Source organism: Chaetura pelagica, unplaced genomic scaffold, assembly GCF_000747805.2.
Source record: "Chaetura pelagica isolate M959 unplaced genomic scaffold, ChaPel_1.0 scaffold121, whole genome shotgun sequence".
Lineage (NCBI taxonomy): Eukaryota > Metazoa > Chordata > Aves > Apodiformes > Apodidae > Chaetura > Chaetura pelagica.
In genome coordinates, this window is record NW_009954546.1 from 470,460 (window position 1) to 484,980 (window position 14,521).

The window sequence follows — 14,521 nt, forward strand, 5'->3', positions numbered from 1 at the left end:
TTCTACCTATTGCTTCATTAATTTAACCACCAATTTTTAAAAATTTTTAAGCTTCTCTAATTTTGCAACACACTGTAAATGCAAGGAAAGGAAGCACACGTGGCTGAGGCAAAGAGCACAACCCTTCTGACTGTAAACAGGATTTTGCTTTTTCGCCTCTTCCGCCCCCAGCGGTGGGGAAGCTTGACCTCTTTGTCCCCCCCTCTGAAATGTGTTAACCAGGCACCAAAATAAGGAATCTATGAAAAAATATTTGGTGCAAATTAGGTAACAGCAACATGTCCACCACAAGATGAGTAGGGCATCAAACACAACATTTCTTAAGCTAACATGCTCCAGCTGCCATCCATAGAAATAGCTAAAGGACCCCTAACATGTTTCTACGCGTTTGAGAGGTATATATATACAATCCCCATTAAATGCAGGATTGACAGGCCAGACTACCACAACTAGCTCCTTCATATTCAACTAAATCTTCAGCAACACGGAGTCTCTGAGCTCCGGGAATGCCAGTTCCCTCTCCCTGGGCCTGTATCCTGCGTATGTGCAATATCTCCTACCCCTAGATATTGTACTGCCATCTCCTCCTCCTCGCTCACGAGCCTGCAGACATTTTTCTCTCAATCAAATGGCTCAGAAGGCAAAAAATTTTGCTGCAAGGGTCTATGGCCATACGACCTGGTAAGGAAAATGGTGTGTCCAGCCAGTCTTTTCAGCTGTCCGAGCCGAGCTGTGTTTCAATGTCCACCCTGCAGATCGGGCACTTCTTGCTGGTGGCCAGCCACTGGTCCACACACACTTGGTGGAAGAGATGCATACAGGGCAACCGCCTGCAGGGAGAGAAGTACCAACCCGTCAGGAGGGAAGAGGCCCAGAGGACCAAGGAGAGCCAGAAAGCAGCAGCCAGGGCTTCTTGGAAGGTGGGAAAACACCAGGATAGTGACACCAGTCCTACAGGCTCCCCCAGCAATGACAGGTCAGAGATCATAAAATCACAGAATGGCTAGGGTTAGAAGGGACCTTAAAGATCAGCTGGATGATGATCACCAAGATGATGCTCACCGAGACCTTAAAGATCACCAAGATGGTGTCCTTCCTGGCCAAAAGCCTTCTATAAAACCCCACACCCTCCTGAACTGACTTGTTCCAATTATTAATTACCCTGGTTGCTGTGTTCTAACCTTTCAGGAGTGTTAGGAGTGTAGATATACTCCAAAGTCTCTTGGTTCTTTCTCAGTGTGACTTGTTAGAAATCAGGTACGTCCCCTCCCTTCCTGTATAGGTGTCTGCTGTGTCCCAGGGAATGTGGTTGCTTTTCGCCTTTGTCATCTCTTCATCCACCATCATGAACCAGAAGGACTATGAACCCCAAGGACCCAGAGCAAGAGGATCAGAGTTTTTCTTGGTGGTTTAAGGTAACTAAAGGGTGAGAAGGAGAACCAGCTACTGCAGCTGCACTGCTCACCTGCAGCTCCTTCAACCATAGTAGCTTAGACCCTTGCAATTGCTTGTTGCCATCCTCTGTCTCAACCAGAGATAAGAGCCTGGAGCATCTGTAAGGGGAAACTGGGACTTCGTTGTTGGCTCAGGATGGCTCCCTGTGACCATGTGGACTGAGCAATCTCACTTACTCTACAATGAAGTGGCTCCATCCTGACCACAGGCCAAACTTCCCTGGACTTTACACTCCCTTTTATCCTGCTTTAGTCATCTCTCCAGCTCAGATGTTGATGTTCCTGAGCTCCAGATGGCTGTCTGAGACCTGGGGCCCATGCTTCTCTGACACTTGCCACCCAGCCCGTTGGCACCCGTCCTGAAGCCAGGGATCCAAACCCAGGAGATACTAAAGCAACTTGTCCCTCCTGCTGCTGCAGAACTCTTCCTACCTACCACCCATAATGATGTCCATCTAAATGGTATTTGGTTTTGCTCACCCCGCCACAGCCCAGCTGAGTTTGTTAGGACAAGAACAGGGATAACCCCACCAGCACATGGTGTCATTAATCCCGATAAACCCGACTCAGATGGTGCTGGGAGCAGATGAAAAGGTTGTACCTGACGTCTTCTCCATCTTCAAGCATGGACAGACAGATTGTGCATTTCTCATCCGTGTCTGACTCTTCTCCATCCTCCTGCTCAGCTTTGCCCTCCTGCGGTCTTCTCTGCAGCAAGGTTGAAGGTATAACTTGGTTAGGATTTAACTTTCTAACACTCTCCCAAGGCTGGATAGTTGCAGGAAGGCACATAATAAGAGCTTCATCTACCAGCCAGCTTGAGGAAGTCAGCCCAGCTAAAACAGCCAATGAGGGGAGGAGTCCACCAACATGCTGCTGGTGGGCATGTCTGTCCCCGGGGCTGGAGGCAGTGGGGCTGCTGTTAGTGTCCCAAAGAGCAGCCTGTCCTCTGCTATCCTAATATAGCCACCATCCTGCAGTGGAGGTGGCCCCATAGTCTCCTTTGCTGGAGGCTTCTCCTGGACACCCCAAAGCATGTGGGGCCACCACTGCCAGGAAGGGCAACCACCATGCCTCATGCCAAGCTGGCCACCAGCCCAGCCTCACACTGTGCTCAGCCTTTCAGCTCTCCCCTTTTCTATCCTCCCCACTCCCCACCCGTTCCTATTGTTATCATCATTTTTCTGTATCCACTGGAGATGTGATCAAAGATAAGCACAGCAGGAGTTGAATCACTTCCAACCTGGGCAACACAACATCCCTACTTGTTACTGCCCAGCAGGGAGTGAATAACACATGAAATCACTACGCAAACAAGCACTTTTTCCATTTTCTGTTTAGCACGACCCAAAAACAAGGCACCCATTTCCTTATGGGCAGGAGATCAGCTCCAGCAGGGGAGATCTCTCTTGCAAAAGGAGGGGAGGACGAGCTCCCCCAGGCCATGGAGCCTCATGGCAGGGCACGCGGGCAGTGCTGCTTGCATGCAGAATGGGGTGGGTTTGCATGCACGAAGCCCCCTTGGTGTGTGCACTTTCTTACCAGGTGCGGACAGGGGGGAAATTGAACCCGCTGGGTGGGAGAAGGTTGAGACCCTTTTGAAAATTTGGCCCGCAGCTTCCTAGCCTAGAAGTGAGAAACAGCCAGCTGAGCAACACCACTGCTTCAGCCCGGGAGCCCCACAAAATCATTCAAGGACCAATTCTGGATTTTATATTCCTCCCCCGCTGCGGGGAATATTGACAGCGCCGGTTTGCCAACCCTGAGGACTGCAAGCCACCAAAGTTCTTCTTCTCTGTCCACTCCATGCCCCACAAACCCTTGGGCAGCTGAGAGGGACTGGTGGCCATGCCGTGGTTTGTTTCAGGACACTCACCTTCTTGTACTTGTGGGGGAAGGTGAACCTCTCGATGGTGTTCTGGACGGCACCGCGGCTCACGCTGCCCAGCCTGTCCTCCAGCTGCAGCAGCTCCTGCGGCACAGGGACAGCACCAAAGCACCATCAGCCTTGCTCCAAGGGCAGGAGGTCCCACCATCCCACCCCACCTGCTTGGGACCAAGGCTTCCTCCTACCCTGTTCTTGGTGGAGTTGTCCACCAAACCCAAACGAGTCATGCTTTAATGATGCACTTGAGCCTCGGCTCTTGGAGCAATAACTGAGGGTTCAAGGCCCAGTGGAAACATCCATTCAATCCAAACCAGTAACACTTAAATGATGGATCCAAGCCCTGGCTTTTGGACCAATAACTAGAGGGGCAAAGAGCTGGATGTATTTCAGAAATCAGGGTGGAATCTGAGTTCTGTTTGACAGGCTGGGAAACAGAAACCCTGCAGAACTGGAGCACTGTGTTGACAGGCATCAAGTCAGCCAGAGTCCACCCGAGCCAAACTCGGGCACTTTGAAGCAAACCACCTTTCACCAAACCCACTCAACCCCCTCCCCTGCCAGTTGTTACTAAAATTGCTGCAAGACACGACACTAAAGCAGTCCTACAAGTTTACTCCAGGGCTTGCAGAGGTTTCTGGTGCTGAAAAATGTAATAACAATCCCAGTCCCTGAGACACCTACTTCATAGCTCTCCCGCACCGCGGATGTGTGCCGGCTTGAGTTGAGTCCCTGGAGAGCAAGTAACTGAAGCTGAGGATAAGGGTAACTTCTGATTTCGTGAACAACCTGTGAGAAGCGAGGGAGAAAAATAAAGCCACTTGTACCTCCACACAGAAATCCCTTGTGTGCCCTAATTCAAATGTAGTGCTTTAAAACTTCAGCTTGAAAGAGCAGGCCAGCACCTTTTCCAATGGAAGCATTTCAATACCAACAACAACAAAAAAGACATTTAATTAAATAGATTGCCTATAAATGATAACTAAGAACAGGCATTTCTTCCAAATAAACTGTTACAATAACTCCTGTTGCATCTAAAACATTGCAGTCCCAAACTCTGCATGGATTGGCTTAAAGCAGCATTTTATTTTATGTATTTTTAAATTGATGGGTCTCTCTTCATCCAAGCTTTGATTTTTTTTTAAGCCTCACTGTAGCACACTGGTGTCAGGGTCCAACTATGGGCACGAGGGGAAAACACCCTTGTGGGATTTCTGAGAGTGCTTTAAGGATTAGCAGTGCTCAGCGTGGCTCAGCTCCCAGGGCAGCACCCTGCTAGCAGAAGAGCCAGCAGACGACCCCCATCAGCCCATCTTCTCATTAGTCTCCACCTGGGCAAGGGGTTGTGCAAACCCTTTGCAGGTGGCATCGAGGCTGATGCAGAGAGCAATGATGCGATGAGGGAAAGCCCCTCAGGGCTGGGGCCCCAGGCAAGGAATAACCTATTGCCAACCGTTCTGCATACACAAAGTCCTGGGAGCCCAGCATTATGTTCCAGTGTGAACACTATTGTCAGTAATAACTGCTGAGTCTCTCACATCCTGCCTAGGTTTTGCAGACCAGCTTGTGAGCGTGGTGCTGCACACGACGGAACGAATCTTTCCAGAGCAGCTGAGCTTTTCTTTCCTTTCCCTAATCCAGAGTGCAATGATGCAACATTATCCTTCCAGCCACCCCCCCCCACGGCCGGAGATAAGTGGGATTTGCAGAAGACAGGTGATAGAAAGATAGCAGCCTTTATTTTGAAGTCCACCAACATGCTGCTGGTGGGCATGTCTGTCCCCGGGGCTGGAGGCAGTGGGGCTGCTGTTAGTGTCCCAAAGAGCAGCCTGTCCTCTGCTATCCTAATATAGCCACCATCCTGCAGTGGAGGTGGCCCCATAGTCTCCTTTGCTGGAGGCTTCTCCTGGACACCCCAAAGCATGTGGGGCCACCACTGCCAGGAAGGGCAACCACCATGCCTCATGCCAAGCTGGCCACCAGCCCAGCCTCACACTGTGCTCAGCCTTTCAGCTCTCCCCTTTTCTATCCTCCCCACTCCCCACCCGTTCCTATTGTTATCATCATTTTTCTGTATCCACTGGAGATGTGATCAAAGATAAGCACAGCAGGAGTTGAATCACTTCCAACCTGGGCAACACAACATCCCTACTTGTTACTGCCCAGCAGGGAGTGAATAACACATGAAATCACTACGCAAACAAGCACTTTTTCCATTTTCTGTTTAGCACGACCCAAAAACAAGGCACCCATTTCCTTATGGGCAGGAGATCAGCTCCAGCAGGGGAGATCTCTCTTGCAAAAGGAGGGGAGGACGAGCTCCCCCAGGCCATGGAGCCTCATGGCAGGGCACGCGGGCAGTGCTGCTTGCATGCAGAATGGGGTGGGTTTGCATGCACGAAGCCCCCTTGGTGTGTGCACTTTCTTACCAGGTGCGGACAGGGGGGAAATTGAACCCGCTGGGTGGGAGAAGGTTGAGACCCTTTTGAAAATTTGGCCCGCAGCTTCCTAGCCTAGAAGTGAGAAACAGCCAGCTGAGCAACACCACTGCTTCAGCCCGGGAGCCCCACAAAATCATTCAAGGACCAATTCTGGATTTTATATTCCTCCCCCGCTGCGGGGAATATTGACAGCGCCGGTTTGCCAACCCTGAGGACTGCAAGCCACCAAAGTTCTTCTTCTCTGTCCACTCCATGCCCCACAAACCCTTGGGCAGCTGAGAGGGACTGGTGGCCATGCCGTGGTTTGTTTCAGGACACTCACCTTCTTGTACTTGTGGGGGAAGGTGAACCTCTCGATGGTGTTCTGGACGGCACCGCGGCTCACGCTGCCCAGCCTGTCCTCCAGCTGCAGCAGCTCCTGCGGCACAGGGACAGCACCAAAGCACCATCAGCCTTGCTCCAAGGGCAGGAGGTCCCACCATCCCACCCCACCTGCTTGGGACCAAGGCTTCCTCCTACCCTGTTCTTGGTGGAGTTGTCCACCAAACCCAAACGAGTCATGCTTTAATGATGCACTTGAGCCTCGGCTCTTGGAGCAATAACTGAGGGTTCAAGGCCCAGTGGAAACATCCATTCAATCCAAACCAGTAACACTTAAATGATGGATCCAAGCCCTGGCTTTTGGACCAATAACTAGAGGGGCAAAGAGCTGGATGTATTTCAGAAATCAGGGTGGAATCTGAGTTCTGTTTGACAGGCTGGGAAACAGAAACCCTGCAGAACTGGAGCACTGTGTTGACAGGCATCAAGTCAGCCAGAGTCCACCCGAGCCAAACTCGGGCACTTTGAAGCAAACCACCTTTCACCAAACCCACTCAACCCCCTCCCCTGCCAGTTGTTACTAAAATTGCTGCAAGACACGACACTAAAGCAGTCCTACAAGTTTACTCCAGGGCTTGCAGAGGTTTCTGGTGCTGAAAAATGTAATAACAATCCCAGTCCCTGAGACACCTACTTCATAGCTCTCCCGCACCGCGGATGTGTGCCGGCTTGAGTTGAGTCCCTGGAGAGCAAGTAACTGAAGCTGAGGATAAGGGTAACTTCTGATTTCGTGAACAACCTGTGAGAAGCGAGGGAGAAAAATAAAGCCACTTGTACCTCCACACAGAAATCCCTTGTGTGCCCTAATTCAAATGTAGTGCTTTAAAACTTCAGCTTGAAAGAGCAGGCCAGCACCTTTTCCAATGGAAGCATTTCAATACCAACAACAACAAAAAAGACATTTAATTAAATAGATTGCCTATAAATGATAACTAAGAACAGGCATTTCTTCCAAATAAACTGTTACAATAACTCCTGTTGCATCTAAAACATTGCAGTCCCAAACTCTGCATGGATTGGCTTAAAGCAGCATTTTATTTTATGTATTTTTAAATTGATGGGTCTCTCTTCATCCAAGCTTTGATTTTTTTTTAAGCCTCACTGTAGCACACTGGTGTCAGGGTCCAACTATGGGCACGAGGGGAAAACACCCTTGTGGGATTTCTGAGAGTGCTTTAAGGATTAGCAGTGCTCAGCGTGGCTCAGCTCCCAGGGCAGCACCCTGCTAGCAGAAGAGCCAGCAGACGACCCCCATCAGCCCATCTTCTCATTAGTCTCCACCTGGGCAAGGGGTTGTGCAAACCCTTTGCAGGTGGCATCGAGGCTGATGCAGAGAGCAATGATGCGATGAGGGAAAGCCCCTCAGGGCTGGGGCCCCAGGCAAGGAATAACCTATTGCCAACCGTTCTGCATACACAAAGTCCTGGGAGCCCAGCATTATGTTCCAGTGTGAACACTATTGTCAGTAATAACTGCTGAGTCTCTCACATCCTGCCTAGGTTTTGCAGACCAGCTTGTGAGCGTGGTGCTGCACACGACGGAACGAATCTTTCCAGAGCAGCTGAGCTTTTCTTTCCTTTCCCTAATCCAGAGTGCAATGATGCAACATTATCCTTTCAGACACTCCCTCCCACGGCCGGAGATAAGTGGGATTTGCAGAAGACAGGTGATAGAAAGATAGCAGCCTTTATTTTGACTTCTTTCTGGCAGACAATGCATAAAACATTTCTCAGCAAAAGCACTTCACTTACCATCTGTGTCGAGGATGTGCTTCTGGGGAAATGGTGCACCCGAGGTGTAGCCAAGTAGTGCTGATAGGGCTGAGGGACTGGCCGGACCTGGAACTGCGCGTGAGTCAGTCCTGCATCCACACTGAGGTCCCTGTGAGCAGGAGGGTGCAGAGAGAGCTTTGACTGCCTGGTTTCATTGCATGGCCTGCAGCCAGTAAGAATGTGCTCCCAGGGCAGCTTCCACTGGTGGCCTCTGGGCTGCTGTGGGTGTCTCTGCCTGGGGTGACGCTGCAGCGTGGAAGGGAGTCCCCTCCAGTTTGGGCAACCACCCACCACGGTAGCACGGAGGACTGGGGGATATTTTTATGCCAGCTAGCATTTGTGTTAGGGGGAGTCATAGAGCTGTACAAGAACTGCACAATTAGCTGCTTGCTAATTTCATAGCCAGTACATTTTGCTGGCTCCAATCAATCCCCAGGTGCAGTAACTCGACCTGGCCAGCCCAGGTCCTCCTGTGCTGCCATCACTGCAAAGTTAAATTTTGCCTTGAGTATTTTGCAGGAACACAGCTAATTACTATGGGGACACACAGATTAGGAGTTCTGGGTAGCTGACAAGAGCCAGCTAGGCACCATCTGGGGGATTTTTTATGTGCTTGTGCTCTCCTCAGAGGTATCTCAGCCCAGGCCATGGGAGACCTAGGGAGACAGGGGAGAGTGCAGCTCACCTGAGCCTGGTTTCAGAAAACCCCAGAACTGCTATTTGTGCAGAAAATAGAAAAGTTTAAAGAAATTTCTGAATGAAAATGCTGTAGGAAACAGAGTCACATGACCAACAGGCCAACACAGATGAAGCAGAACACCCCCAGTGGTCCCACTTGCCTGCAGAAAGCCTGGCCAGGGCAGGTGAGACTGGAGCTGATGTTGGTGAGTTTGGGCACATTTTTCCCTCCAGGAAAGTAACCCAGCTCAATCCCAGGACTTGGCATAACCAAGATCCCAGCAAACACCACAGTGTTGCCCAATCCAGCACACAGAGACATGGAGGAGACAGAAGAAGACCTAAAGCAGCATCTTCAGCTACAATTCAATTAGCCAGTCTCTTCTCTCCAGCCTAAGTGTTTCTCAGCAAACAAAATATTTGAACACCATTCACTTTATCATAATTACAAAAGGTGCTCTCACTGGCTTCACATTTGCCAAAGCTGAGATAATTAGAGCACTGGTGTGGCTCACTGTTTCAGCCTCCAACATCTCCCTGACACAGAGGACTGCAGCAGCAAGTGCCACGGCTTGTGAGGAGGAGCCCAGGCATGTCCTGCTGCAGCTGCAAATGCCTTCACCCAACAGCAGATTACAGATGAGAGGGGACAGTAAATGCAGAAATCCTTTACCCACAACAGCTTCAGTACCAGGCAGCAGGTTTAGTTCCACCTAATAAGATCCCTCACACCAAGCTGAAGCAAAGAGAGGAGCTGTCTTTGCTGGCTCTGTGCTAGCCATGTCCTGTAGACAAACAAAATCTAGCAGAAGATAAAACACAGCAGGTGACTGGCAGGAGCAGAACCATGGTGAGAATCTGCAGGACTAGGCTTTTTTCAGCTTCTGTCTGACAATTTTTGATGTTTCTGAATGGGCAAAGACTGTTCCCAGGTGGATGGAAGGCTTGGCTGGAAATCAGGACGCTTTGGGTCCATTCCCAGTCCTGTCACTGCTGTGGTGTATGACCTTGATCACTTCCTCTCTGCCTCCCTGTACTCCTTGTCCACAAAATAGATGTGATAATCCACAGGGTGCTTTGAGATCAAGGACTGAAGAGATGTCTCAAAGATGAGCAGCTGTTATTAACTTACACAAGGAATTGCAATAAGAGCACTGCTGAGCTGTTTGTGCACTCGTGCATCTAGATCCTCAAAACTAGATACTGAGGCTCCTGAAGTGATGCTGTGGGTCTACAGAAGGGCTCAAAGCAGAATACTGCATGGAACTGTGTTTTTCCAGGGTTTGGGGGTGAATAAGCAGGGCGGATTAGCTGAAGAAACCCAATACCAGGTATCATCTTCTGGCCTGTACTTCATGGGCAACTGTACAACATCACTTGCGGCTCAAGAGCTAGGATGCCTGTGGTAGCACAGGCTGCCAGCCACCAAAAAGTGAAGGATAAGGACCTGGATGAAAGGTTGGATGGCTGTCACTAAAAGTGGATGCAGAAGATAACTTAAAGAACCAAAGAGGAGCTTATTTCTTCTTTGCCACACAGCTTTAGCTCAGATTGGGCTGCCTGAGATGAATGATCACCTTCAGATCTCCCTTCCATCCCCATTTCCCATGATAGACTCTACCCCCTCCAGCCTCTCAGTGAGCATTGCTGCTGCTTCTCCTGCTGTGGTAACACATCAGAAGAAGGTTTTTATATCTGTCACAGGGCACAACTGTGTGTGTGCCCCAAGGGGAACTGAGTCACCCAAATATATACACACAGTATATGATTTCTGTCATCCTGCTCCTTAGGCTTTACAAGGCAATGGAGCAACACGGGGCTGGGGGACTGGGCAAGAGGGGGGGGTATGGGAGGAGGAGAGAGGAGGAAGGGAACATAAAGCACGGCTTTATCAGATCCTTTTAATGATTATAATTAAATACTCTGAGCTGAAAGAGAGGCAGAAAGAATGGCTCTATCCAGATGGTACATGAACCACTTTGGAAACTGATCTGAACAATGTCATCCTGGCCAAATCCAGCTCACAGAGGTGCCAGTAATGGGAACACCTGAGAAGAAAATGGCAGAAGGATCTGTCCATATTTGACGTTGCATATTATTACCCCAGAGGGAGGAAAAAACTCCCCTGTGTTAAGCAGACTCTCCATTTGCAGAGTGAAGCTCTCAGATGTTAGGAAATGCCATAATTAAGATTTTCTGTGACATTTCATTCCGGTCCCCTTGTGCATACACATTGAGACTGTCTCTAATTACAAGTTCACATGCTATTCTTTCCATTCAGTGTGCAGAATGGACATTGCTCAGCTAACAAGCAGCTCTTCAGAAGCATGTTTTTATTTTCTTACTCTTCCAAGAAGGGCCCAGTACCTTATTAACTGTGCAAGAGCTCAAAACCCGCTCTTAAAATGAAAGGATCAATTCCCTGCTCGGCCCTTCCACGATATCAAATACTACACTGGGAGAATGATTAACAAGTATTAATTCATTCATACCAAAGAGCAGGGGAAGGACAGTAATGTGCTACCTAATTTAGACCATGGAAAAAGATGTAGCCACTCTTTTTTGAGAGACTGATGGGCAGCAGAAGATCCAGTTCAGGCAGAGATGCCGGTCTACAGGAAGAACACCATGGCTCTGCCCTGCAGCTGGAAAAGCCCTTCTGGGAGAATGAATGCTTGGCTGCACTCTACGTTCACTGATGGAGAGTTACGGGCAATATTAATGCCTTTATGTTATTTAGTTTGGATATTAGGAAAAAATTCCATACTGAAAGAGTTGTCAGGCACTGAAACAGGCTGCCCATGGGAGTGGTTGAGTCACCACCATCTCTGGAGGGATTTCAAAGCCGTGTAGATGTGGCGTTGAGGGCCACGGTTTAGTGGTGGTTTTGACAGTGCTGGGTTAACAGTTGGACTTGATGAACTTAAAGATCTTTTCCAACCAAAACTGTTCTGTGATTCTACATACCTGCATAAAGGCTTTAGCGTGCCCTCATGGCCCTCCCAGAGACGAGTTTTCCCATTGCATACTCCCCACACTGTATCTGCTGAGCTGAACCCTCAGATTTCACGAAAGCACTGACCCATGACAACATTCCCCAACACTTGCAGCCTCCCCAGGTCTTCCCAAGCACCTCATTCAACGGTAAAATATGGAAGACTTACCAGTCTGTGCCTTCAGCTAGGTATCTGGGCTGGGGCCCCATGGGTTGTGGTGTCTGCAGTTGGTGGCTGAAGTCAAAGCTGGGGTGTAGCCGGTGAGGCTGAACCGACATGCGCTCTTGAGCCCGCCTGTGGGGAGGAGGGGACCAGCCAGAGCATTAGCCAGGGAGATTGCACTGGTCTGTGCAGCTCCTGCCCTGAGACCATACCAAGGAACCAGGGGAAAACCCACACAGTTGGGCTTGTGAATATGTGTCCAAGAGAAAAGAGCCCAGGCAGGTGTGAAGGATGAAGGGAAGAGGAACCCAGAGCTGTGTCATTTACTCATGGTCACCACAGACAGGGTGGACCTCCAGTCTCACCCCCTGTGGCATCCACAGACTCTCAGCTCACAAGAGTGAGCCACATTTAGTGTGGCAACACTTAGTGAGAGTTGCCAAATTTAGTGGCAACACGGAGAGAAAAGGAGGAGAAGGAACTTCTTCCTTGGCAGCTTTGTGCCGTTTGCACTATTTTCTTTTTCTCCACTGTCAGCCCCATAAACAGCACACAAGATAAAACGTGTCCCTGCTTCAGCCATTATCCATCATCATCATAAAGAAGCTGCAGGTGGTCTTGTCTCCCCCTGCAGTCCATAAACTCCTGGAGAACCTCATTCATAACAGAACCACTGAGGAGTAACTGAAAGCAGAATTTACTCTCTCTGGCCTTTGCCAATATTTCTCTGGATGATGGACAGGCCAGACTGGGATCCAGCTCCTGCTCCTGCAGCTCAGCTGCCTTTGCAGGCATGGAAACAAAAGTGGTGGAAAATACAGCAAGGTTTTTCCGGGTATCTGAGTCTCTTCTTGTGATTACTGCATATTTGAAGGGGCAGGGGAAGACCATGCACTTCATGATCACTATCCACTTTTGAAGACAGACAAGATGGATGCACAAGCAGGATTTGTACTACAGACACATATGCCTTGCTCACCTCAGAGTCCCTGCTTAGCAGTGGAGCCATCACAAAGTGAATTTACAGGAAAGCACTTAAAACATTGAGCAGGGAACTGCTCTGGATGTATATAAATAATTCTTCATGCAGACACAGGTCAGGGGCTTCACTTTTAAAGGCATGACCCAGAATTCCATTACTGGGACCTTACTCCCCACACTTGTAAGGTTTCTGACAGCCTCCTCTGATGCAGCTGTGCTTTCAGAAATAGGCAGTGGGACCAGGCAAGGGGTTCCTCCCCTGTTCCGAAACACAACCCACTTGGAAATGGAACACTGACAGCACTTACCAAAGCAGCTTCTGCATGCGATTGTGCTCCATGCTTTTATTTGAATTCAGCTTATGACTAAGAGATAAACACTTGTATCATCAGTGCCTCAGACTCACACATATTTGCTACCCAATTATTAACTAATCATTAAATCCACCTAAAACCCAGCTTATGCAAAACAAAACAAGGATGAGAAGAACACACAATTTTCAGACAGAAAGGTTATGGAAAGGAAGTGTTTTCTGTCTGTAGCATCCTTTCCAAATGAAACATTATCACAAAGACTCATCCTCTGATTCTTGATCCATGTGTACAACCCACAAAAAGCTTCCATATGTTTCAAAAAAAAGCACTCCTCTCCCACATGCTATCTAAGCCCTTCTCTCAAGAAACACAGTCAGGACAAGGCCAGGCATCCATTTCCACCTCTGCTGAGTTACAGTAAGTCTCTCTGAGGTCCTCAGCCCAGTCAAATTTAGACTTCTTTCTGTGACTGAATGTGCTTCAGGACAACAAAATAATTTCATCATACATCTGGGCAGCCTACCTAGACCCAGAGAAAAAAGGTCTTCATGTGCAAAACCTAATGGGACAGTTGGACAGAACCTTCTACATAGCTTTGAAACAGCAGCTATGAGGAGGTAAATGGTGCATACAGTCTACTGCTCTCTTCCATGCAGGACAAGTTTGCTGCAACATAAAGGAGTTACCACCATGATTCTCCTACAAGTGACAATAATAGCTGACCTTGGGACATACTAGGTGAGCACAACAGGGATCCCCACTCAAAAGGAACATCTGCAGGTGCAACCTGCCCTGCAGCTTCCCAGTCGTAGAAGTGTTCAAGGCCAAGTTGGATGGAGCAACCTGGTCTGGTGGGAGGTGTCCCTGCTCACGGCAGGGGGGGGTTGAAACTGGGTGGTCTTTAAGGTCCTTTCTAACCCAAACCATTCTATGATGATTCTGTGACTCTAGTGGTTGCAATTTAGGAGCACAAAGACGAATGCGCAAAGAGAACCCGATGTTGCCAACAAGTACTGCTGCGGTTTTGCAGAAGCCACCTTGCTGAAGCAAGCCAGGCTTTTTTCAGTGATGTCCAGTGATAGGGCAAGGGGAAATGGATGCAAACTGGAGCATAGGAGGTTCCATGTGAATATCAGAAAAACCTTCTCACCTGTGAGAGTGACAGAGCCCTGGGCCAGGCTGCCTAGAGAGGCTGGGGAGTCTCCTTGGCTGGAGACATTCAAACCCCCCTGGACACGTTCCTGTGTGATGTGCTCTGGGTGCCCCTGCTCTGGCAGGGGGGTTGGACTGGGTGATCTTTCCAGGTCCCTTCCAACCCCTAAGATTCTGTCATTCTGTGTAGCTTCTCAGCAACCTTCAGGAAGAGCAAGACCTCCCCCCTCCTTACCTGGGATGGGGCATAAGCCGGCGGTGCTGCGCCTCGAGGAGCTGCTGCTGGAGGAGGTATTGCTGGTGAA

General features: G+C 49.3%; 1 protein-coding gene across 1 annotated transcript in view; it reads right to left on the bottom strand.

The window, feature by feature from the left end:
• Nucleotides 1-141: 141 nt before the first annotated feature.
• RNF165 (ring finger protein 165) overlaps nucleotides 142-14,521 on the bottom strand; it is a 73,930-nt gene continuing 59,550 nt past the window's right edge. The window contains exons 3-9 of the mRNA XM_010005029.1: nucleotides 14,452-14,513; nucleotides 11,776-11,901; nucleotides 7,913-8,042; nucleotides 6,796-6,900; nucleotides 6,103-6,198; nucleotides 2,056-2,162; nucleotides 142-830 (exon numbers count right to left, since the gene is read on the bottom strand). Coding sequence (XP_010003331.1) covers nucleotides 713-830; nucleotides 2,056-2,162; nucleotides 6,103-6,198; nucleotides 6,796-6,900; nucleotides 7,913-8,042; nucleotides 11,776-11,901; nucleotides 14,452-14,513 — 744 coding nt within the window. The 3' untranslated portion in view covers nucleotides 142-712. The remainder of the gene's footprint in view (nucleotides 831-2,055; nucleotides 2,163-6,102; nucleotides 6,199-6,795; nucleotides 6,901-7,912; nucleotides 8,043-11,775; nucleotides 11,902-14,451; nucleotides 14,514-14,521) is intronic.